The 25,424-nt window shown below is 48.0% G+C and overlaps 1 protein-coding gene across 1 annotated transcript in view; it reads right to left on the bottom strand.

Annotated features, from left to right (window-relative positions):
- Positions 1-25,424, bottom strand: part of MAP3K9 (mitogen-activated protein kinase kinase kinase 9) — an 83,341-nt gene that overhangs the window by 27,299 nt on the left and 30,618 nt on the right. The window contains exon 3 of the mRNA XM_056133546.1: positions 3,324-3,504. Coding sequence (XP_055989521.1) covers positions 3,324-3,504 — 181 coding nt within the window. The remainder of the gene's footprint in view (positions 1-3,323; positions 3,505-25,424) is intronic.

The following is a 25,424-nucleotide window of genomic DNA, read 5'->3' as shown; positions in this document are numbered from 1 at the left end:
CAGAGACTGAGCCGGGAGCACGGAGGTCCTGTGAGAGCCTCCATTCATCTGCGCCCTGGAGCTAGGTGTGCCCACATGATCCAGAACAGCATTTGCTGTGCACAGAGTGACACTCACACCTGCAAAGTTGCCTCCAAGTCACTGCTTCTTGCTGCACTGTGCTGTGCGAAAAGGAGTTCCTTCTTTTTGCAAAACACAATGCCAACATTCTCTATCACTCAGATGTAACTGCTTGAACTAGAACAATGTGCTGAAAGATCCTGAAAAAAACCTGAGTTCCTGGGGCAGAGCCGCTCCACCAGAGACTGGTGTATCAGTACACAGCTCAATCTAACAATTCCTGGTCAGATATTTTAAGGACGACTCTTGTTTTTCACAGTAACTTCACTTTGGCAATTAATGTGTGTTGAGATAAGAATCCAATATACAGGCACTGCAGAACATATTGAAAGCAATTAAAGGAAGCCTAAATACTTGGAAAGACATTTCACACGAATGGATGACAATATTAAGAGGGACAATAACTTTCTAATGAGAGCTGCATATTTAACATGACTCCTATCAAAATCCCAGTTGCATATTTTCCAGACATTGACTAAAAAATCCTGATATTCACATGGGAATGCAAGGGACCCAGAGAGCAAAAACCATCTTGGGAAAGAAAAATAAAGTTAGAGAAAAGAAAGAAAGAAAAAAAGGAAGAAAGAAAGAAAGAAAGAGAAAGGAAGAGAAAGAAAGAAAGAAAGACAGAAAGAAAGAAAAAGAAAAGAAAGTGGGAGGGAAAAAGTAGCAGGGCCCATGTTCTGCATGTGTGAAGCCCTGGGTTTGAGTTCCAGCAAAACACACACAAGACATAAACACAAACACAGACATGCTTAGCACACGTGGCCAGCATAGTATGGCCCTCCAACACACACACACACACACACACACTCAACTAAAAACAAAATCCACAGAATGGAAAAATATTAAATATTAGCAAATTGTATACCTCATAACAGACTTACATTCATAATATATAATTTTTTATATGGAGTCCGGAGCAGTAGTTTATGTGGAAGGATGCTTGACTTGCACATAGTTGATCCAGGATCAGTCCCTAGTACCACATATGGTTCCCCAAACCCAGCAGAGTAACCCCTGAGCTCTGCCTGATGAGGCGCAAAAATAAACAAATAATGTTTGGTGTAAATACAATGGAATATAACTCAATTTTGAACTTTTAAATGTTTCAAGTTTTGAGTTTGGGTCCACACATACTTGATGCTAAGGGGTTACTCCTAATTCTGAACTCAGGGCTCAGTCCTGGCAGTGGCTCACGGGACCATATGAGTATTATCTCTCTGGCCACATAAATTCCAATTTTGAAACTGACACAGGATTTGAGCAGATACTCAGAAAAGATACACAACTAGGCAAATAAGCCTGCTTTAAAAATACTTGACATATGTTTACATATGTTCAAAAAGATGACCTTTATGTTAGGTGAGTGGTATTTTGATAACACCTCCATTTAGACTCCACACAGGTGATGGGGCCAGGTGATGGCGCCATGGTAAGGCACCTGTCCTACAAGTGTAAGGCTGCAAGTTCGATTTCTGGGGCCACCACCTGCACTGAGCACCATATGGATATCACTGCCTTTGTACCCGGCAGCGGTGCTGTCTGACATCCCCGAGACTGTTAAGTGCTTCTGGCTGCACTGTAGTGGCTGCACTTCATTTTTTTTAATATATTTTTTTTACAGACAATATGGGCTGGAGCGATAGCACAGCGGGTAGGGCGTTCGCCTTACACGCGGCCAACATGGCCGACCCGAGTTCGATTCCTCCGCCCCCTCGGAGAGCCCAGAAAGCTACCGAGAGTATTCGATATGCCAGACACAGTAACAACAAAGTCTCCAATGGAGACGTTACTGGGCCCGCTCGAGCAAATCGACGATCAACGGGAGGGCCTTTACCTTTACCTTTACAGACAATATATTTTTTTTTATTAAAAAATTTTTAATAGTGAGACATTATGCACCGTGACTCCAGGGTGTGACCCCTGGAGAGCACCACAACAAAAAAGATGGGTGAGCACCATGACCAGGAATGTGCTCCCTGGTGAGCAAGGCAACCAGCATGAGCAGAGCACCACAATGGAACTGTGGGGCCCTGGCCAGCACATCCGCAAGCACGACAACTAAAGTGTGATTCCCCGATACTCCCACAAGCAGCTAAGTACCACCACTGAAACTCTGCAGACTCCACAGCTCTGCATGTGTGGGACTCCTGCTCATCACAGTACCAGTATCAACAGGGGTAAGGGAAGAAGGGGGCTGGGGAAAACATACTAGCAGCTCTCTTTACAGCATATCCCTGGGAAGCACCAACTTTGGGGACGAAATACAATGAAAGCCTTGGGCCTCTCCTTGTATTCCAGAGTGACCCCAGTGTTCCACGATCATGAGGCTGTCTCTTGGCTGAGGTCTACCCTCTCAGGAGTGAGGACAAGTTCCATGCCTCGGGAGAATTGTTAGTCTGATCTCTCACCTTGCTTGGGCCCCATCCTTTCTCAATTCTCTATCAATAGACAGAGCCTTCATAAAAAAAAATATTAAGTACTTCTATAAAGGCTACTCTGGAGGGGGTGGTATGGGGGTGGTGGAAGGGATGCTGGGGCCATTGGTTGTGGAAAATGGGCACTGGTGGAGAGATGGGTACTCGATCGTTGTATGACTGAAATGCAAGCATGAAATTCTGTAAGTATGTAACTGTACCTCACAGTTATTCACTAATAAAAATTTAAAAAATAAAAATAAGTAGATGACCTGGAAAAGGTCATTTTTGGCTCCCTGCCCTCATTCCCTTGTGCGCCCCCCCCCCCTCCCCACAAGGATACTGCAACAAGAACACTAACCAGCATGGGAGCATGTAGTGACAAAGTCAGTAGTAATGGCCACTGCTGCTGAGGAAGCCGGGGAGATGCTGCCAGGGAAGGTCTCCAGGAGTGACTGCTGCCCTCACCAGACAACAGGTGGGACTGGGTGGTAGCAAACATTTCCCCTAGATACCAGTGGTCTTTCATAGGGAGCAATCATCAACACCAAAGGTCGTGCATCGGCTCGGTACTTGCCACTGCATTGGGGGTGATTTTTGTAGCTAACGACACTGAGTACTGTCATTGGCAAGGTGGGCATTAGTATATGCTGCTCTGGAGGAGTTACTGAGACATACTCGGGGTGCTTGGAATTCTGCATATCCTCATTTCTCCGTGCCCTAAGACATGCAAGCGACCAAACAGACCTGAGGCCCACAGACAAGGGAATGCCCGGGCCTTACCTCCACACATCACTGCCTTTGGAGAACATGGACGCACGGATGACTTCTGGTGCCATCCACGCGTAGGTGCCTGCGGCGCTCATCTTGGTGGTTCGGTGCCATTCCCGAGCCAGGCCGAAATCAGTGATCTTCAGGATCTTGTTGCTCAGGTCTCCATTCTCCACCTTCTGGAGGATCAATACTGGGCAAGGACGGGAAGACAAAAGACAAAAAGAGAACAGAGACTGTGCATCAGTTACAGGGAAAACAGCATCTAGACTCCTCTTGCCAAGCCCCTTCGCTCCCTTGTGGGAGCCCCCCTGCAACTACCATAAGGACTGATGGTAGGAGGCCTCATGTCTTACTCACTTATAAAGCATCCATTTTTGTGTCAAGGATGTGAGAGGCATTATCTCTAACCCTGACAACAACCTTAAGAGGCAAGGGACCAGGGACTGGGAGATAGTACAATGGTTACGGTGCATTCGATTTCAGGCATCACAGGGTCCCCCAAGCATCACTGGGCTGCAGCCTGTGAGACCCCCAATCACTTTCAGGTGCAACTTGGGAAACCCCAGCGCCCCCAGGGTGGTCTGGGTACCCTCAGCACCATGGGACCTGAGCAGCATCGCATCCCCATCCTTAAAAATGAAGCAGGTACTATGGAAATTGTCCCGCTACCCCCAAAGAAGAGCCAGATTCAAAATTAAAAGCCAGAAAATTTCTCGGAAGGGCATTTAAGAAGGGTACTGTCGGAACCGAATAGTATAGTATAGTGGATAAAGTGCTTGCCTTGCAAGCAAAGAAAGCGGGTTTGATCCCTGGCATCCCCTATAGTCCCCTGAGCACTGTCAGGAGTGATTAAAAAAAAAAAAAAGGAAAGGCACTGTCATAGCTGCTCCTTCCTCCTAGACCCTATCACCAGGAGATAACCCTTCATCTAAAATCTTTGATTAAGAAGTACAAATGTATCACAGAGTGCCTTAGGGGACCAAATGCAAGAGAACGTATCCATCAGTCTGATACCCACCAGCCTGAAACATTCCCCAAAACACATTTCCCTGTTCTTTTCCTATATAATCTGTTTCTGAAGTGCATGCAAGCAAGCAAGATGGCTTTTCCGAAAATGTGAGCTCAACCTGCAGGCTTAATAATGCTTGTTCTACACATTTTTGCCTCTCTGGGATATATTCCCAGGAGTGGTATTGCTGGGTCAAATGGGAGCTCAATTTCTAATTTTTTGAGAATCGTCCATACTGTTTTCCAGAAGGGCTGAACCAGTGGACATTCCCACCAACAGTGAAGGAGTGTCCCTTTCTCGCCACATCCACGCCAGCATCGGTTGCTTTTGTTCTTTTGAATGTGGGCCAGTCTCTGAGGTGTGAGATGGTATCTCATTGTGGTTTTGATCTGCATCTCCCTGATGATTAATGATGTAGAGCATTTTCTCATGTGCTTTTTTGCCATTCGGATTTCTTCTTTGAGAAAGTTTCTGTTCATTTCATTGCCCCATTTTTGGATGGGGTTGGATGTTTTCTTCTTGTGGAGTTTAACCAGTATTTTGTATATCCTGGATATCAACCCCTTGTCAGATGTGTATTCGGTGAATATCCTTTCCCATTCTGTAGACTGTCTTTGTATTTTGGTCACTGTTTCTTTGGAGGTGCAGAAGCTTCTTAGTTTAAGATAGTCCCATTTATCTATCTCTGTTTTCACTTGCTCGGCCAGTGGCGTGGCATCTTTGAAGATACCATTAGCTTCAATGTCATGGAGGGTTTTGCCAACTTTATCTTCAATGTACCTTATGGTTTCTGGTCTGATGTTGAGGTCTTTAATCCATTTTGATCTTACTTTTGTACATGCTGTTAGGGAGAGTTCTGAGCCTATTTTCTTGCATGTAGTCGAAGTGACATCTGCACTTGTTTGTTCATTGCAGCACTCTTTACAATAGCCAGAAACTGGAAGAAACCTGAATGCCCAAGAACAGATGACTGGTTAAAGAAACTTTGGTACATCTACACAATGGAGTACTATGTAGCTCTTAGAAAAGATGAAGTCATGAAATTTACATACAAGTGGTACAATATGGAAAGTATCATGCTAAGCGAAATGAGTCAGAAAAAGAGGGATAGACATAGAAAGATTGCATTCATCTGGGGGATATAAAGTAACAAAGTATGAGATTAATACCCAAGAATAGCTGATATCAGCACCAGGAGGATTACTCCATAACTTAGAGGCCAGCCGGGTATCCTAGAGGAAAGGGCTGTTCAGATAGAGAAGGGAGCACCAAATAAAGGATGTTTGGAGGATCCTCCCAGGAGGGGAGATGCATGTCGAAAGTAGACTATGGACTGAACATGTTTGCCACTCAATGCCTCTTTTGCAGACCACAACACCCAAAAGGAGAGAGAGAAAAAAAGGGAATGCCCTGCCACAGAGGCAGGGTCGGATGGGGGGGATGGGGGTGGGAGGGATATTATCCATGGTGGTGGAAAATGGGCACTGGTGGAGGGATGGGTATCTGATCATTGTATAATTGAAACCAAAGCACAAAAAATTGTAAATCTACAACTTTAAAAAAAATAAAATAAAACAAAGGGAAAAAAAAAAAAAAGAAAAAAAAAATAATGCTTGTTCTTTCTCCACCCATTATTTGGCCTCTGACTGGCTGCCTGTAGCAACAGTGGAATTACACTATCACCAGCTTCAAATTATAGGTAAGGAACTTGAGCTAAGCACCATAAAATGCATTTCTCAAGGCCACCCCACCAGCCATCCAGGACTGAGCCCAGGTAGCCTGAGGTAAGCTTGAGATCATGGGTCCATGCCCATCCTCAGGGTTTCAGGACCCCTGAGGATGTGGGTCGAGCACTTATGTCCCAGAAAAGGGAGGGGCACGCTGGGTGTGGCAGGCTTTCCTATCTGGACCTTCCCGAGAACCTCTCCAAGTAAATTCTCCTAAGTTTTAGTTGTTATTGAGGTTGTTGTTTTTGTTTACTTTTTTGGGGGGTGGAGGGCTACACCCAACAGTGCTTAGGGCTTAGTCCTGGTCCTGCACTCAGGGATCACACCTGGTGGGTTTGGGGGGACCATATGGAGTGCTGGGGAGGAGCCTGGGTCAGCTGTGTGCAAGGCAAGGCCCCTACTCACTGTACTATAGCTCCAGTGCCCCCTAAATTTTTAAGAAAGCATGCTTTCTGGTGCTGGAAAGAGAGTACAGGGTTAAGGTGCTTGCCCTACACGAGGCCAACCTGGGTTCAATCCGCAGGACCCAGTAGGATCCCCCCAAATCTTCCAGGAGTGATCCCTAAACACACAGCAATAAGCCCTGAGCACAACTGGGTGTGTTCCCCATTCCTCAAAAAAAAAAAAAAAAAAAAAGGAAAAAAAGAAAACATGTCTTTTGGGCACAGAGATTTCTCCTTAATCCAGAAACTAAGGGCTGGAGTGATAGCACAGCGGGTAGGGCATTTGCCTTGCATGCGGCTGACCCAGGTTTGATTCCCAGCATCCCATATGGTCTCCCGAGCACCGCCAGGAGTAATTCCTGAGTGCAGAACCAGGAGTAACCACTGTGCATTGCCGGGTGTGACCCAAAAAGAAAAAAAAAAAAGCTTAATCCAAGAACTATTTAGACTATCTCCCCATTCCAGCACCAAAGTCCGGTGTCACTGTGGCAGTAACCCAACCTTCCTGGATGGCACAAGCACCCTCACTGACTGGAGGGCCCCCATGCCGGGCTGGGCCACAACCTGGACCTGTGGAGGTCACACCCTCACTCCACCAGTGGGTGTGTTCCCAGGGCCTGGTGCAAGAACAGTTCGTGAAGGTCAGATGCCAGGCCACTTGGAATTCAGGGATGTGGGCATAAGCTTTCAAGCAGGGGAGGGGCTTCCAGCCCTGCCATTCAAGTCCAAAGAGAGAGAGTGAGGGAAGGAATCCACTAAGCACAGAATTAACAAGAAAAATCCCAAGCTCATGCCAGTCGGCCAGCTCTCTTACAGTAAAAATATTGAGGCTGTGAAGAAACAGCCATCAGATGCAAGCCCTTCGGTGTGTGTGTGGGGGGTCCATCCTCTCTCGGTGGGTTCTCCTCTTCTCCCATTGAAGGGCCCCCAAGAAACCTCTCTGACATCTCTCAGAGCTGTCTGCATTTGAACGTTCTTGAACTTTCAAGAGTGCTTTAGAGGGTTATGTAGGTGGCAGGGTGGTTCACGGTTCACGGTTCTCCCATTGTTCATTGATTTGCTTGAGCGGGCCTAGTAACGTCTCCATCGTGAGACTTGTTGTTACTGTGTTTGGCATATTGAATAGTCACAGGGAGCTTGCCAGGCTTTGCCGTGCGGGCGAGATACTCTTCGGTAGCTTGCCGGGCTCTTTGAGAGGGGTGGAGGAATCAAACTCGAGTCAGTCATGTTGACCGCCTGCAAGGCAAACATCCTACCGCTGTGCTATCGCTCCAGCCCCAGGTGGCAGGGCAGGGTCCCCTAAATCTCACAACAGTTCCTTTCCTGCCCCTTCCCTTCAACAAATGTTTGGTGCATCGCTGCATACCAGAAGGATGAAAGCCAAAGAGTTCTGGGTTCTGTGTGCCTCTCAGAACCCCAGCAGTGAGGAGGGATTAGAAGCAGCCAGAGAGCTGGAGGCATAAAGGAACAGCGCCCGCCTTGCCCTGAGAACTAATGGACTGAGTCGCTTCCTCCACACCCTCCCCACTCCCCAGGCACAGTCCTGCCCCATGCCCGGCTTCCTGTAAGGCCCCAGGTTTCTGAAACGCTTGAGCAATTGGAACATAGAAAACTGCATTCTCATCAGATGGCAAATAACTTTCCAGATTCTTCCAGGCCTCTCTCTCCTGCCTCCTTAGGCAGAGGTAACAAACAAACAGGCACTCCGAAGGCTGGGCAAGTGGCACTGGAGAAAAGTCCCATTCCCTCAACAGGCGGTCGCCAGCTGCTGGCCATTCTTCTGAGCTGCCCTTCTGCCCAAAGATTCAGGGGGCCCTTCCCCTGACACAGATAGCAGGGGGATTTCTTAACAGCAGTGTCCAGAGATGCCGTTACTGGGCTGGTGGAGCTTATGAAAAAGCTCATTTAGTTTTAGGGGCCATGTTGCATTAGTGTCTGAGGCCAGCTGGATGGAAGGGAGTAGCTAGGACTAGGTAGAGCTGGCCTACACTCACTTTATCTCAGGGTATTCGCACATGGTCTCCTGAGCACTGCCAGGAGTCACTCCTGCGTCCAGAGCCAGGAGTCAGCTCTGAGCATTAGTGGGTGTTGCCCAAACACCGCACACACCCAGTGATGGTCATCAGGGACCAGAGAGAGGGAACAGAGGTTAAGGTGCTCTACGGCATGAACCCAAGTACCCCCGATTGCGGTTTGAAGACTGGTTGACCTACTCTTAGCTCTGCATTCACAGGTCACTCCTGGTGGTGCTCAGGATATCAGATGTAGTATAGGATTGAAATCTGGGTGAGCTGTGTGCAAGGCGAGCGCCTTATCAGCTGGGATATATTTCCAGCTTCCAGATTTTTAAAGCACTACACTGTAGCACTGCCTCCCATCCTTCATCAATTTTCTTGAGCAGGCACCAGTAACATCTCCATTGTGAGACTTGTTATTACTGTGTTTGGCATAGCGAATACATCACAGGTAGCATGCCAGGCTTTGCCATGCGGGCGAGATACGCTTGGTAGCTTGCCAGGCTCTCCGAGAGAGGCAGAGGAATCGAACCTGGGTTGGCAGAAAAATTTTGTTGTTGTTTGTTTTGGGGGCCACGCCTGGATGTGCTCAGGGCATACTCCTGGCTCTGTGCACAGGGATCACTCTCTGCAAGACTCAGGGAACTATATGGGGTACCAGAGATTGAACCCAAGTTGGCTGTATGCAAGACAAATGCTCTACCCATTGTACTATCACACTGGCCCTCAATGTAGTCACAATGTACTCTTACACCATGAAATGATTCATTCTGAAGTGAACGATTCAGAAGCATTTCATACATCCATAATTAGACCAGTCAACCACTTCTATGTGGCTTTAAAACATTTTCATCAACCCAGAAGGAATCCTTAGTCACAACTCTTCAGTTTCCCTTCTGCAAGTCCCAGGTGACCACCCCAAACCAGCTGCTTTTTATGAACAGTTCATACAAAAGGAATCAAGACACATGACCTAGTGTGACACATCTGACTGCTTCATTTGGCATGATGTTCTCAAGACTCATCCAGTTACAGTAATATGTCGCTTAACAACAGGGACGTGAAGTTAAAAGGAATAGGCCATGGAGCAATTCTGTTGCTGTGTGAACACCACGAAGTGTAGGTTCAAACCTGGATGGCAGGGCCAACCACTCCCTGAGGCTAGACAGGATAAAGCCTCGGGACCACCACTTGCATGTGGTCTGTTGATAAAGGAAGCAGGCTACCGATGTAAGGAGGGAGAGCTTCATCTCCATTCCCCTTAACAGCAACTAATTAGTCCACTGTTCGTCTATACCACCAGTCACTTATCAATGTGTCCACTAATAGATATGCAGGTGGTTCCTGCCTGTCACTAATTGCGAATAGTACATACCCAACATAGATTGATGTACATTTGTGTTCAGTTCTTTGAACCATATACCTAGAATTGGAATCATTCCATAGTAATAATGATCCTATATTATAGTATGGTACTTTGTTCATTTTGGGAGAACTCTGGTGGTGCTAAGGGCTTACTCTGCACACAGGGATCACTCCTGACAGGGCTCAGAGGATCATATGGGGTGGCAAGAATAGAACCTGGTTCAGATGTGTACAAGACAAGTGCAGTGCCCTACCTGCTGTACTATTGCTCTGCCCTCTATTATAATAATATTATCATTACTTAACTTTTTGAGGAATGGTCAAGCTTCCTAACAGCTGAACTATTTTACATTCCCATTAGAAATGAATGAGGGTTCCAAATCCACAGTCTTGCTATCTTGTAATTTCCATTTTCTTCTTCCCTTTTTGGGATCTCATTATGACTCTGATTTCTATTTCTTTGATGGCTAATGGTATTGAACATCTTTGCATATGCTGTTGGCCATTTGTTTATCTCCTTTGAAGAAATATCTATTCCTTGTTTATCTTCTTACTGTTGAGTTATAAGAATTCTTTTTATATTCTAAATAGTGGATACTTATCGAATATTTTCCATATTTATAGATGCTTTAAAATCTTATTTGATAATATCTTTTGATGCACAAAAGTTTTTAATTTAGATGAAGTCTACTTTATCTATTTTCTTTTTATAATACATTCTCTTGGTATAACAGTGAAGAATCCATCATGATATCCAAGTTCATGACTTACATATTTTCCTCTAAGAGTCTCATGGTTCCAGCTCTTTTATCCATTTTAAAGTTAATTTCTATATATTATATGAGATAGGGGTCAGTCTAACTTAATTTCTCAGTTATTTTAAAATCTGGGGGCCACACCTGGAAGTGCTCCTGGGTTTACTCCTAGCTCTGTGCTCAGGGCTTATTCCTGGCTTTGGAGGACCATATGGGGTGTTATGTTCTGTGCTGGCTGCATGAAAGGCAAGCATCGTAACCCTGTATTATTTCTCCCAGCCCAACTTCATTCTTTTATACACAAATTTCCAGTTGCCCCAGCACCATTTAGTTAAAAAGAAAACCTTCACTTTTAAAGACAGTGATGCACAGTTTTCTTCCAACATCCTCTACCAGGTAAGGCAGGTGACCTCACAGGAGCTTACTCATCCATGCCCGTGGCGAGTCCACTCCTACCACTGACAAATGATTATGCTTTACTTCTTGGAAAACTTATGAGTATCTTTTCAAAGCCTACTGCAATCCAAGAAACTGGCATGTAAATTCCTCATGTTAGGACAGTAGAACAAACACCAAGTGAATTTGTAAAGATGCATCTGACGGGTCAGAGAGGGGTTAAAGGTACCTGCCTTGTACGCGGCTGACCTGTGTTCAATTCCTCACACAACATGGTCTTCCAGGCATGGCAGGGAGCAACCTTCATGCACAGAGCAGGGACTATCCCTAGAGGACCACTAGGAAGAGTCCCAACCATCCCCCAAATAAATAAACGAAATGAAATGCACTTTCCTTTCAAAATAGAAAAAAGAAAAGATGCCTTTGAATCGAAAACACAGTGTTAAGTCAGATAGATAAGGATTTTCCCTTTCTGTTTTCCTTCTTTTTCCCCTTGTTCCTTCCTTTTCCTCCTCTTCCTCCTCCTCCTCCTTTTTTTGAGGCACTGGGAGTCATAGACAGCAGGGCGTCCAAGGCTCCATCCATCAGCAGAGCAGCCAGGATCAAGCCCAGTACCCAGGGTATGCTGGAGACTTGAACTCATGGCCATGTGCTTGCAGGGTCTCAATGCTGGTACTCTGGGCCATTGTCATTCCCCCAGGTGCATGGCTTCTGCCTTTCTGTGGTGCTGAGGATCCACACCAGGGTCTTGTGTGTGCGAGGCAAGAATTCTACTCAGGTTCAGATAAAGGGGATTAGACAAAGGAGGTCTTCAGTCCTTGGGAAGAGGGTGACGAGACAGCTGGTGGTGCTGACTGAGAAGCTGAGAAGCAAAGTCCACTTGAGGAAGCCTAGCTCAGTGTAAGAAATAATGCATTCACTATGGACTGAACATGTTTGCCACTCAAAGCCTCTTTTGCAGACCACAACACCCAAAAGGAGAGAGAGAACACAGGGGATTGCCCTGCCACAGAGGCAGGGGGAGATGGGGGGATGGGGGTGGGGGGGATATTATCCATGGTGGTGGAAAATGAGCACTGGTGGAGGGATGGGTATCTGATCATTGTATAATCAAACCCAAGCACAAAAAATTGTAAATCTACAACTGTACCTCATGGTGTTTCACTAATAAAAAAAAATTAAAAAAAAAAAAGAAATAATGCATTCAAATCGGAGCAGCAAACAATTTCAGTTCCAAGCTTGACCCTCTCCAAATGACCTTAGAAAAGTTTGACAAACTTTGCTGAGAGAGAGACAGACAGACATGCAGACAGAGAAGAAAAGCTCCTGCCACAGCAGCAGGCTTGGGGAGGGGCGACGGAACCTGGGGACACTGGTGGAGGGATGGGTGTTGGAACATTGTATGACTGAAATCTAATCATGAACAGTTTTGTAAGGATCTATCTCACAGTGATTCAATTAAAAATTTTTTTTAAAAAAACCCACTTTTCTCCTTCATCCCAACTTCTACAAAGAGGGGATAAAGATGACAGATGATGGAGCAGCAAAGCACCCGGCAGAGTGAATGACACAGAAGCAGACACCCAGGACACTGCGGCCATCATTACCACCATTATGACTAAGTGTCTCGCACACAAGTGGAACCATGAGACTCCACATTCAAGCTTTTGATGTGGGGAGCCCTGACACAGAACCATGGCAGTAACTACTTGCTATAAAAATAAACGGAGTGGTTGGCTAATTAATGCTAACTGCCACCTTCGAACAATCATTTACTATGAAGCCGCCTGATGCTCTTTACATGACGAATGCAAAACCGTTCATAGCCCGTCACCTGTAATTGATCCTGCAATCAGCCCTGTGAAGGCCTGTCATTATCCCCTCTCACCCCCCACCCCCATGCTGAACCCAACACACAGAGAGGTTAAGTCAGTGTGCAGTTAGGGAGAGGTGGAGAGAGGCGGGAAGCCAAGGTTCCGCCCGCTACACAGTTCAGGGCACCGTTTCTCCATCAGGGCCAAAGAAACCCCTGTGCCCCCCCCCCAAGGATATTCCAAGGGTGAAAATGACATAAATGGGGTGGTGGGAGGAGGATGACACACGGCTAAACGCCGACCAGCAGAACAGGGGCAGCACGGGAAGGAAGCAAGGTTGGGGGAGGGGGAACGATAGAAACAGGGTGAGAAACACAGATCCAGAAGAGAAGAGAGGAAGTGTGTGCGTGCTGGAGGAAGACTGATCTCCATTGCTGCCCAATCACGCAAGCTGTCCTTGACGAGTCTCCTTGGCTCTGAACTGTCCTCCGAGAACCAAGGCCCCCAGTGGCATGTGACGTGTCACCATTCTCAGCTGTGTTTCAACGGATGTGTCTCATCCTTCGACTCCAGAACGTGATGGCTGTGACTTCTAAGGGGCAAACTCATGATGATCCTTTCCCTGGAGCCCACCCTTCTCCCCCCAACACCTGAGCTCAGAACCAGACTTTCTAAGGGAACCGACCTCTCAGCAGTCACTCGCCTGACTGAAGGACTATGTGTGTGTCTACCTCCACTCTCCCAAATCCAGTGCTGCTGGGTATCGGGGCATCTGCCCACAGCACCCATCCCTGAGACAGCCAGGGGGATGGGTGCACACAAGCTGGGAGGCCCAGCTGGTGATGGAAGTCATCACATTGGCTTCCTAGCTGTATCACATGTGACTGGAGCTTGACGTGGCTGGGGATTCTGCCTTGCCACGGCCTTCTTGGGGCTTGGGAAATCAGGGGCTGAGGATGAGCTCAGTGGTTGAGTGCATGCCTTGCTTACACATATGAGACCCTGGGTTCAAGTCCCACAACTACAAAAAATAAAAATAAAAAATAAAACCCGAAACTAGCCCCAGCAAAGTAAGCATAATGAAGGGCCAAAATTTTGCCATAATCAATAAGATATTTATAGTTATTCCAAATCTAAGTAACCCAAAGACTCCATTCTTGATGATTTCCAAATTAGGGCACCAACCGTGAACCGTTCTATATTTTTCTTTAACTTTGAAACTTGTCAGCAGAAATTTTATTTCTTTATTATTATTACATCTTTAGCATTATTACATACAGAAGAAATTGTCTCCTAATATTAGGTGACCTGTACAAAGAAGATGAGATGAAATACTAAATGCTACAATGTCTCTGGAGATGTTACCATTATTACTTAAAAAAAAAATTAAAATTGAGTTCTACAGTTTATAATACTGTTAATGATGGTGTCCCAAGTACATAATTCTAACATCTCACTATTACAATTTTGATAGTGAGGATTGCTTTGTTAGAAAGGAAAAACTGCGGGGGGGGGGGGGCGGAGTGATAGTACAGTGGGTAGGGCATTTGCCTTGCACGCAGCCGACCTGGGTTCGATTCCCAGCATCCCATATGGCTTCCCCAGCACCAAGAGTAGTTCCTGAGTGCAGAGCCAGGAGTAACCCCTGAGCAATGCTGGGTGTGACCCAAAAAAAGCAAAAAAAAAAAAAAAAAGAAAAACTGGAAGACTAAAGGGGGCTGGAAAGACAGTACAGGAGGTAAGATGTTTGCCGCATATGTGGTCACCTGGGTTTGATCCTGGCACCCCACAGCATCCCCTGAGCCCACCTGGAGTGATACCTGAACACAGAGTCAGGAGTAAGCTTTGAACACAGCCAGCTGAGATGCACCCCCACCCCCTAAAGACAAACTAGCACCAAAAAAAATTCCAATCCTTCACGAATAGAGAGGCTGAATGACTTTCTATGGGATTTGACACTTTTCTTTAATACAGATCACTGACATGGCCCTCCAGCCATCATCAGAGAGAGAATGCGCATGCTTGGCTGGAGGTTGGTGGCAGAAACAGGCTTCATGAGTCTGACCTAATATTATTTAGCTGGTGGCCAGGCTTGGCATAACTAAGGAGACTCTCCCATTATGTCCTAATGGTAAATTTAGCTTTGGTTGATGATTTATCATTTTGAAATTTCTTATTTATTATTCATCTCCATTAGCTCCAGGGGCTCCAATTTGCTAAGTGCTCACCTTGGCACCGAGGTGCCCAGCCCTAGGCTCTCATTTGGTTCAAATGATTCAGCATCATCTCTCAGATTAAGTAAACTGAGCTCACTCTGGAAGGCTGTGTTTTGCTCCACTCCCTGAACCTCAAATCTGCTGTCAACTGTATATAAAAATCTAGAAGAGTATATGAAACACGAATGCAGGGCTTAAAGAAGTAAAAGTCAGGACTCCATCCAGCCCCCAGACTCGTGTGTTCCTCCCCAGTATACCCCTTTGCTGCTCCCCAATTCACAATCTTGACTTTGGTTAGTTGTTCCTCTACTTCTCTTTATCTTTTTACCACCAACATATACATCCCTCAAGATCCTATTAGTTTGGGGGGGGGGGGGGGAGAGAAAGAGAGAGAGAGAGAGAGAGAGAAGCACAAGAGAGTGAACTCGTTTTCTGAGGTTGCTATGATAAACACAGATTTACAGATTTGGTGGCTGACAAAAACCACAAACCACATTGGAGGCTAGGACTGTAGCTCAGTGAAGGAGTCCTTGCCTTGAAGGCTTTACATGGGTGAGGTCCTGGGAGGGAGGGAAGGATGGAAGGACGGAAGGAAGGAGGAAGGAAGGGAAGAAAGAGAAGGAAGGAAGGAAGGAAGGAAGGTAAGTAGGAAGGAAAGAGGAAGAAGAAAGGAAAGGAAGGGAAGTAGGGAGGGAGGGAAGAAGGAGGAAGAAGGAAAGAATGTAGGAAAGGGGGCTGGAGCAATAGCACAGCGGGTAGGGCGTTTGCCTTGCACACGGCCGATCCGGGTTCGATTCCCAGCATCCCATATGGTCCCCCGAGCACCGCCAGGAGTGATTCCTGAGTGCAAAGCCAGGAGTAACCCCTGAGCATCGCCAGGTGTGACCCAAAAAGCAAAAAAAAAAAAAATAATAATGAAGGAAAGGAAGTAAAGTAGGAAGATAAGTAGGGAGAAAGGAGGAAGGAGGAAGAAGGAAGAAAAGGAAGAAATGTAAAGAAGGGAAGTAAGAAGGGAGGGAGAGAGGACAGAAGGAGGAAGAAGAAAGGAAAAATGAAAAGAAAAGGAAGGAAAAAGGGAAGTTAAGTAGGGAGGAAAGAAGGGAGGGAGGTGGAAAGGAGGGAGGGAGGGGGCAAGGAGGGAGGGAGGGAGGGAGGGAGGGAGGAAGGAAGGAAGGAAGGAAGGAAGGAAGGAAGGAAGGGAGGGAGGGACGGACCCACCCTTCTAGATGCTAGAGTCCAACATCCAGATATGGGCAGAGGAGGCTCAAGTAGCTCTTGGGTAGCATCTGCTTGGTTTCTTCTAGCTTCCAGGGACTTCTGACAACTCTTGGTGACCCTGGGCATGGGGAAGCCACCCTCCAGTCTCCTCAGATGGCCCCTACACTCTGGGTGTTGGCACAGTTCTCACTTCTCTGTGTCTGTGTCCAAACCAAAGAGCACCAGGCCTGAGGAGAGGGGCCTCTTTATCCCACATGACCTCACTGTCACTCAATCACATCTCCAGGACCCTGGCTACGAGGAGGGTCCCACGCACAAGCGAGGACTTTGCCTCACTTGAGGGGGACAAAGACTGCATGCTTGGTATGCGGGAACCCTGGGTTCAATTCCCACCACCCCATCACCACAGAGCTTATCCCCCAAAACCAAAAACCAAATCAACCAACAACAACAAAAAAGAGTCTCTGAGGTCATTTCCCTTGAACTGGGCAGCTCCCGAAGAGCAAGACTCAGTGACAGTGCTCATCCCAGCTATGCTGGGAACCAAGTCACCAGTGCCTGCAGAGAACTACTTCAAGGCAGCTCTGCAAGGCACCCAGCTTCACGTTGCACAGCCCCCTGTCTAGAAACAGCTACAGCCCTTCTTAAAGGAAAGGGGATGCAGGGAATGGGGGGGGAGGAAGAGATCCGTGGGACCCACATGCATTTTGTACAGCTGCTACCCAATCTTTTTATTTTAGTACAGCCCCACTCACCTGCTGAACTCATTTCTGAACTAGCTCCTAGACTACTTAGAAGCTTGTTGGAATAAAAAGTTTGGAATAGGGGCTGGAGCAATAGCACAGCAGGTAGGACGTTTGCCTTGCACACGGCTGACCTGGGTTCGAACCCCGGCATCCCATATGGTCCCCAAAGCACCACCAGGAGTAATTCCTGAGTGCAGAGCCAGGAATAATCCCTGAGCATGGCTAGGTGTGATCCAAAAAGAAAAATAAAGTTTGTAATAAGGTGACTGCTTCTCTGTGTTCAAATGTGGAGTACCCGTATGCATCCAGTCTGACTTCAGGGTTGTTTGTCTTTTAGGAGGGAGAAGGGAGGACAAAATGGACATTTCCATAGGTAGCCTGAGAGGGTTCCCTCTTTCCTTGGCTCTTCCGTCTCTCCCAGCACACAAAGCCCGCACTTCTGCCTGTGCCTGCCCGAGCTCGGAGTGCAACACTAACCTTGCTAAGAATTATCAGAGCTCAACCAGTGCCTTGTATATCCTTGATATTAACCCTGTATCAGAAGGGTATTGGGTGAATATCCTTTCCCATTCTGTAGACTATCTTTGTATTCTGGTCACTGTTTCTCTTGAGGTGCAGAAGCTTCTTAGTTTAAGATAGTCCCATTTGTTTATCTCTGTTTCTACTTGCTTGGTCAATGGCGTTCTGTCCTCAAAGATACCTTTAGCTTCAACATTGTAGAGGGTTTTGCCAACCTTTTCTTCAATGTACTTTATGGATTCTAGTCTGATGTTGAGGTCTCTTTTTTTTCTTTGCTTTTTGGGTCACACCCAGCTATGCACAGGGACTACTCCTGGCTCTGCACTCAGGAATCACTTCACTTCTGGCGGTGCTCTGGGGACCATATGGGATGCTGGGAATTGAACCAGGTCGGCCGCATGCAAGGCAAACGCCCTACCCGCTGTGCTATTGCTCCAGTCCCAGATGTTGAGGTCTTTAATCCACTTTGATCTGACTTTTGTGCAATATAAAGTAACATAATAGGATAACAACACCTAAGGATAGTAGAGATAAAGAACAGGAGGGTGGGCCCATAGCTTGGAAGCTGATATTACGTGCTGTGGGAAAAGGCAGGTGGGATAGAGAAGAGACCACTAAGCAAATGATGGTTGGAGGGATCTCTCGAGATGGTAGAAGTGCTGAAAGTAGGCTACGGACCAAACATGATGGCTAGTGACTATGTTTCAAACCATAATACCCAAAAGGAGAGAGAGACTGGAAAGAAAGATGGCGGCCGCACGGGAGCCTTGTGGACAGCAGGTTTGAGCCGGGGATGGGGGGCAGCAGGGGCCTCATGGGAAGGGGGGCGTTCTGGGCCGTCCTTCACGCCCGACCGAGGTCACCAGCTGCCCCCCACGAGCGGCTCTCCGGCACGGCCACGGCCCCGGAAGCACAAGGACTTAGCACAGAAAGCCACCCACTTGGAGCAGAAAAGCAAATGGACTATGTGTTAAACCGCGCCAGCATGCCTGCCCAGAGGGGAAAGGGTGTTGCTCCATTCACCCAATCCTCTCTGGAAAGAAAGATGGCAGCCGCACGGGAGCCTTGTGGACAGCAGGTTTGAGCCGGGGGTGGGGGGCGGCAGGGGCCTCATGGGAAGGGGGGCGTAATGGGCCGTCCTTCACGCCCGACCGAGGTCGCCAGCTGCCCCCCACGAGCGGCTCTCCGGCAAGGCCACGGCCCCGGAGGCACAAGGACTTAGCACAGAGAGCCACCCGCTTGGTGCAGAAAAGCAAATGGACTATGTGTTAAACCGCGCCAGCATGCCTGCTCGGAGGGGAAAGGGTGTTGCTCCATTCGCCCAATCCTCTCTGGAAAGAAAGATGGCGGCCGCACGGGAGCCTTGTGGACAGCAGGTTTGAGCCAGGGGTGGGGGGCAACAGGGGCCTCATGGGAAGGGGGGCGTTCTGGGCTGTCCTTCACACCCGACCGAGGTCACCAGCTGCCCCCCACGAGCGGCTCTCCAGCACGGCCACGACTCCAGAGCACAGAAACCAATCTCTTAACTATCTAACTTTTAATAGAAATACTTCCAGGGTTAATAAGTAAAATAGCAGAAATCCAAAATTCATTTTATTCTTAAACCCAGCTGTAGAAAGTAAATCATTTCACAACACTGTTTCAGCATATCTGATTGGGGGGGGGGGGGGGTCGTAAACTCTAAACAATAATTGTGCATCTTCTATCGAAACAATGTATCTAGTCAAAGTAGATAGAGTTTTAACTAGAACTCATCTGCCTCACATGAATTGGGAGGGGTGGGAGGTGGGGTTCTATTGGGGTTCCCGGTTAAAAATAAGTATTGGTAAAGGGAAATGTGTTTGATATTTACATGACTGAGACTAAACCCGAAAGCTCTGTAACTTTTCCCACAGTGATTCAATAAAGAAATAAATATTTAAAAAAATTTTTAAAAAAAAAGGAGAGAGAGAGTAAGAGGGAATGTGTCTACCACAGAGGTAGGGTGAGGGGTGGCAGGAGGGACGCTGGGAACATTGGTGGTGGAGAATGGGCACTGGTGGAGGGATGGCTACTTGAACATTGATTGAAATGTAATCACGAAAATTTGTAAGTCTGTAACTGTATCTCATGATGATTCATTAAAATAGAAAGAAAAACAACACAGTCAGAGCTGAAGCCAGACAGAAAGAAGCCCCCAATGAGAACCCAGAGCGATGGGTTCTGCCTCCACCACAGTCTTCAACCATCCCCCCCGGCCTCTCCCCACCCCAACATCACCACAGCCTCTTCTGGAGTCTGTGCTTCCCTGAGAGCCCTGTCAGTGTTTGCTGAGAAGAAGCTGGAGGCAGCTTAACCCAAGAACAGAGAAGAGTGAGGCGATAAGGCGCCACCCCAGAAAAGCAGCCGGGCCCCAGGGCGCCTGAGTCAGCCCCCGAGACATCTGCTTCCTACAACCCCTGACTCCAGTGGAGGAAAGAAGCTCTCAGGCGCCAGCCCCACCCAGCTGCCAGACTGCCAACCTGCGGATCACGGAGCTGGCCGCCTCCTTGCTCACTCAGCAAGGCCTCCCCCAAGGGCTTGTCCCCATCGATACCCAGCAGAGTGGGGACACACACACACACGCGTGCACGTGATCACACATACATGCATGCATACACGCACATACGCACATGCTCACCTTGGCCTGGGTCTGGGCCTACTCTGCTACTCTGGGCCATTCCAAGAGAGGCCAGACCTGCTCACTGAGGTACATGATTCACCTCCGTGACTGCCCAGCTCTCAGCCTCAGCAGAGGTGTGGTGCTGCCCAGAGGTGGCAGGGAGAAACTGGCAGCAGCTAAGACCCAGTGGGTTCAGCATCGTCCTCAGAGCTGCCTTCCCGACCTGTGGGAATGCAGGATGGTGGAGGCATTGGGCCCCTGGGGTCTCCAAATGTGCCTCTTTGTGGCAGAGATGACAAAATAAGGGAGAATGGTCCATTCAGGGCACTCCTGGCAAAGCCCAAAAACACGCAGTCCAGTAACCAGAGCTGGAACAAAGCTGAGCGCAAAGGCCCCGTTGTTTATGGCTGCAGGCTCCCGAGGCAGAGATAATCAATGGTCTTGACTTGAACAAATGAACTACACATCATCCCCAAAGATTTCTGATCAATCAGGCCACGCGGTTAGTCCCCAAGTACCATTCTGAGTGCTGGCTACCCCAGGGTCACCACAGGAGCTACGGACGCGCCTGCCCACCTTTCAAACGAGGCCCACCTCTCCGGTTTCTGAGATGGGGTGGATCCCAAGCTGTGCTCAGGGTCCCTCCAGGACAACTCCCTGGGCCTGCCAGATAGTTCAGTGCTCAGACCTGTGGCGAGGTGCTGTTTGGGTCCAACGCTGCTGAGGGACACCACAGCCAGCCTGGCCACGCTTGCTGGGGCTCAAACTTGGGGTCTTGCCCCTTGCCAGGCATGTGAGCTATCTCCTCGACTCTACCTAACCTCTTAAAATATGTTCTGCCCACGCCCCCCGGCCCCCAAGATCTCCCAAGAAGTGCTCAGGAGGCCTGGGGCCCCTCCTAGAGATTCTTGACTAATGAAAATGTGGTGCTTAGAGGCCTTGCAGTGTCACCTAAGTCACCAGGGTGGTGCTCAAGGCCTCCAGGGGCGTCCCGGGTAATGTTCTTTATAGCCTGAACAAAACTAGCATGGGGCCTAGAGGAATAGCACCGGGGCTCAGAGTGCCTCTCTTGAAAGTGCGCAGCCATGGCTTCAGTTCCTGGTGTCCCACATGCGCTGTTGGAGTCTGGTTACTCTGTGGTCTGTGCCATTGGCACCGCATGCAACTTCTGGCCATATAAGTACCCAAAAAAGGGTGGTGTGACTATTCCAGCAATTGCCATAGCTAAAATGGTGTGCAAGAACCACAGCCAGTAAGTGTGACTCTTGGCAAGTCCATGGGTGAGTACCTCGACCACGACTCAGGCCTCAACTAAGAGTGCTCCTACCACAGGGACAACATCAACCACAGCAGCAGCAATCAAGGGAAGGGGCCTGCAGGGGGGTGAAGAGAAATAATAAGATCCTTTAAACCCAAATATTTAGAATACGCTTTAATTACAGTGGTTCAAGTTTCAGAGTACGCTGATCGTGAAGAAAATAACTGGGCTGGAACGACAGGACAGTGTGTAGGTAGGGTGTTTGCCTTCCATGCAGCCGACCCGGGTTCGATCCTTGGCATCCCATATGGTCCCCCCAGCACCATCAGGAGTAATTCCTGAGTGGAGAGCCAGGAGTAACTCCTGAGCATCACTGGGTGTGACCCAAAAGTGAAAAAAAAAAAAGCAAAAAAAAACACAATAACCAGATCTAATGTTTGGGGTGGACCTTAGTGTGTACTATAGACTGCGCTAAGTGCAATTTACATACAGATCTGGGGGTGTTGGGTCACAGGCAGTTATGCTCAGAACTTACTCCCGGCTCCATGCTTAGGGATCACTCCTGGTGGTACTCTGGGGATCAAATATGCAGTGCCGGGAACCGAACCACCGTCAGCCAAGTGCAAGAATCCTTAGCTATACTAACCAAAGGTTAATAACCCCTGTCCTATCTCTCTGGCCCCACACATCACATTCTTATTTGATTCCCTTAATAATTCTGGAAGAAAAAATAAAAATAATAGTTCTCAAAGACACTTTCAATGAGACTGAAATTCAGAGAGGCCGGCCCACACATGGTAAGAGGCAAAGAGGATGTGAGCCAGGGTGGGATGAAATTAGACCCCCACGCCATTCACTGCACACCAAAAGAAAGGTTTTAGATGAACATGTGCTGCCTCAACACAGCAGCACCCATGCCCCTCTGAAAAGCAGCAAGAGGAAAGCTCACATCTTTTGTACCCTGTTTAGATTGGAGGGTGCTGGCACCAGCCCTTGTCCCCAGCGTCTGCAGCCCACCAGCCAGAACCATTGAAGCCTGTTATGCAGAAAGCAGCTGGTTACTGTCCTCGGGGAAAGACCTGCCTGGCTCTGCAGTTCCATATCCAAGCACACCTCTTAGGGCCTGTGACTCCCGGGCAGTAGACCTGGGCGACAACTGCAGAACTGAGTCAGCAGCATTGCTGAGAACAGGACGCCACAGCAGGAACAGATCGCTCTCTGAGCACCGCTGGCACACGCCACGGCAGAGCAAGCGAAGCACTCAGCAAAAGAGAAATTTGGAATCTGTGATTTGGGGGCCCAAGTCGCCTCCCAGCATTCTCTCCTCCGGTCACAACAAAAACCTCCGTATCAACATGGGCACAGCACGGCCGCTTACAACATCAACCACACTCCTTGTTCCAGCCCTACAGAACCCAGCGGCCTGTAGGAAGAGAAGCAGCTCAGGAACTCTGGCCATTCACTCTGTCTGCTGCACCACCTGGAACATGAGCGGAAGGTCCAGCTGCCATCTCCATCCATCTGATCACCCCCCAATCTTGGCTCAGCTGAGAACGGGGAGGTGCGGGGAATAAATGCCAGGCCAAACCTGTGGCCAGAATTTTCTGTTGCAAGGGAAGCAGAATTTCTGCCGCTGTTTGCTGTTTGTTACTTTGGGCATCTATTTCTTACAGCTAACCTAATCTAAGGAACACCAAGTTCAATTCAACTGCCACAAAAATCCCTTTATAATAAACACTACAATGGGATGCCTCAACTAAAGGCTGCGTTCCAGTCAGTAAAATGTCTATCATACACGGCCAAAGACTCAGACGTCCTTCAATGTTGTTTTATAATGGATCCACTTGAAATGCATTTGAGCTGCATATTTCTTCAGTGTCATGTCATGTTCTGTAAGTGTAGACCTAAATTTTTCCCCCTAAAAGGGGGGGGGGGGGGCAGGAGCTACGACTTGTGGTAAGTATGAGGATGCAAAAAAAAAAAAAAAAGGTCCACATGTGTTGTGCTAGGTAGGGGATGTTCACATGGACTTCCAGGCCAGAGTACTGCTTCAGTGGGTAGATACCTGCATTGCATACAGCCAACCAGGGTTCTACTCTCAGTGCCTGCCCTAAGCGCCAGGAGTGATGTCTGAGTGCAGAGCAAGGAATAACCCCTAAGTACCACCATGTGTGGCCCCAAAACAAAAAAAACAAAACCAAAAAACCCTTTGGGATCACTAGCCAGGAAGAAGATTCAGGGAGTCATGTCTTTCATGGTAAGCCCAATGACATCATTTGCACTGCATACTAGAGGAGAGTTATTGAAAAAAGGTGTATAACAAAAAGATGTGGCAAAAGCAAATGAATATATAACTACATTCAAATAAAGCATTTAGAGAAAATACATGTTTTGATTAGATTCCTTTTCTTTTTCTTTCTTTTTTTAATACTCTGTCTACTACTTGGGCTAGAGCAATAGCACAGCAGGTAGGGCGTTTGCCTTGCACACAGCCGACCCAGGTTCGATTCCTCCGCCCCTCTCGGAGAGTTTGGCAAACTACTAAGAGTATCTCGCCCGCACGGCAAAGCCTGGCAAACTACCCGTGATGTATTCAATATGCCAAAAACAGTAACAACAAGTCTCACAATTTGTTTTGAGACGTTATCGGTACCCACTCGAGCAAGTCGATAAACAACAGGAAGACATTGCTACAGTACTACAGTCTACTACTTACACACAGAAATGCCCTGAAGCTTCTCTATTTCAATGGTTATCTCTGGGCACTGGGACCTGGGGTGACAATCTGTCTTTACTGTCAGAGTCTACAGTCAACATGGCATTTTTTTTTTGTTCACATAAAAATTAAGTTCCCATGATAATAATACAAATTGCAGTGCTGCCCCTTCTTGTGTGCCTATTATGTCCCAGGCACAATGCCAGGATGTTCACCTTTGTGCCATCTTTCCGTCTGCAGGCAGCCTCGCGAGATGGGCCGCAAGTGCATTTCGTACAAGTGGAGGCTGGGTTCAGAGGTGATGTTCCTTTCCTGCATTAGGAAGAGAGTCGAGACCGGAATCCTGCTCTGGCTATACCTCACCCCCTGAGCACTGCTGAGTGTGGCATTGGTAGCTCTAGAGCACTACTTGCCTGAGCGGTACCTCATCCTCAGCCCTAGTACTAATCTGTTCTGCCCTGGCTGATGGAATATTCGGAGAGTGGGCCCTAGGCCCTCTAAGCACTGCTTGGAAGCCTACAGAAAAAAACCCACAAACCTTAAGAGGGGTCTGGAGTCAGCAGGTGGTAAAGCACCTGCCTTGCAGTCATGAGACTATCTCTGAGTCTGATCCCCAGAAGTGCCACATGCCAAATGTGCTAAGTGTGAACCTGGTAACTCCGCTGGCACCTAGCAGCTCTGCCCCCTGAGGTCCCCAGTGGCTGCTCCTGCAATTTGTGGCCGTACTGCAGCTGGGTGTCTGTGGGCACCTGGTTCTCACAGACAGGCTGCCGCTGGGCGAGTCCTCTCAGCTACACAGCCAGGGACTTCAAGTGCCATGCGCTTCACAAGGCTCCGAATCCACACCTGCCCCTCTCGCCCATGCCTCTGCTCTAGAGTATCCCCTCAACAATAGAGATCCAAAGGAACTAAACAGCTGAAAGGGGAGCAGGAAATGCTGCTCTTAGAGCGGCAAAGCAAAGACAGGGCTTAGTCCCTGGAGTGGGGTAGGGGAAGACAACTCGGGGAGAGGCAGTAATGTGATTCCAGGGCATAGCTCGTGTGTGTGTGTGTGTGTGTGTGTGTGTGTGTGTGTGTGTGCGTGTGTGTGTGTGTGTGTAGGAGGGTATATTCAGGAAATTAGCCACAGTCACAGTCACTAGCAGCTGAAACCAAGTCCACAGACAGGAAGAGGAAGAAGCTGGGCTTGTCATTAATGGGCACGGGCCAGGAAGAGGCGCCTGGAATCAACTGGCCACAGGCAGCTTTGAAGCAGGAAACGGGTGTGATCTG

This window comes from Sorex fumeus, unplaced genomic scaffold (assembly GCF_029834395.1).
Source record: "Sorex fumeus unplaced genomic scaffold, SorFum_2.1 ptg000098l, whole genome shotgun sequence".
NCBI lineage: Eukaryota > Metazoa > Chordata > Mammalia > Eulipotyphla > Soricidae > Sorex > Sorex fumeus.
Note: the sequence above shows the minus strand (reverse complement) of the source record. Positions and strands in the feature narration are given on the sequence as shown.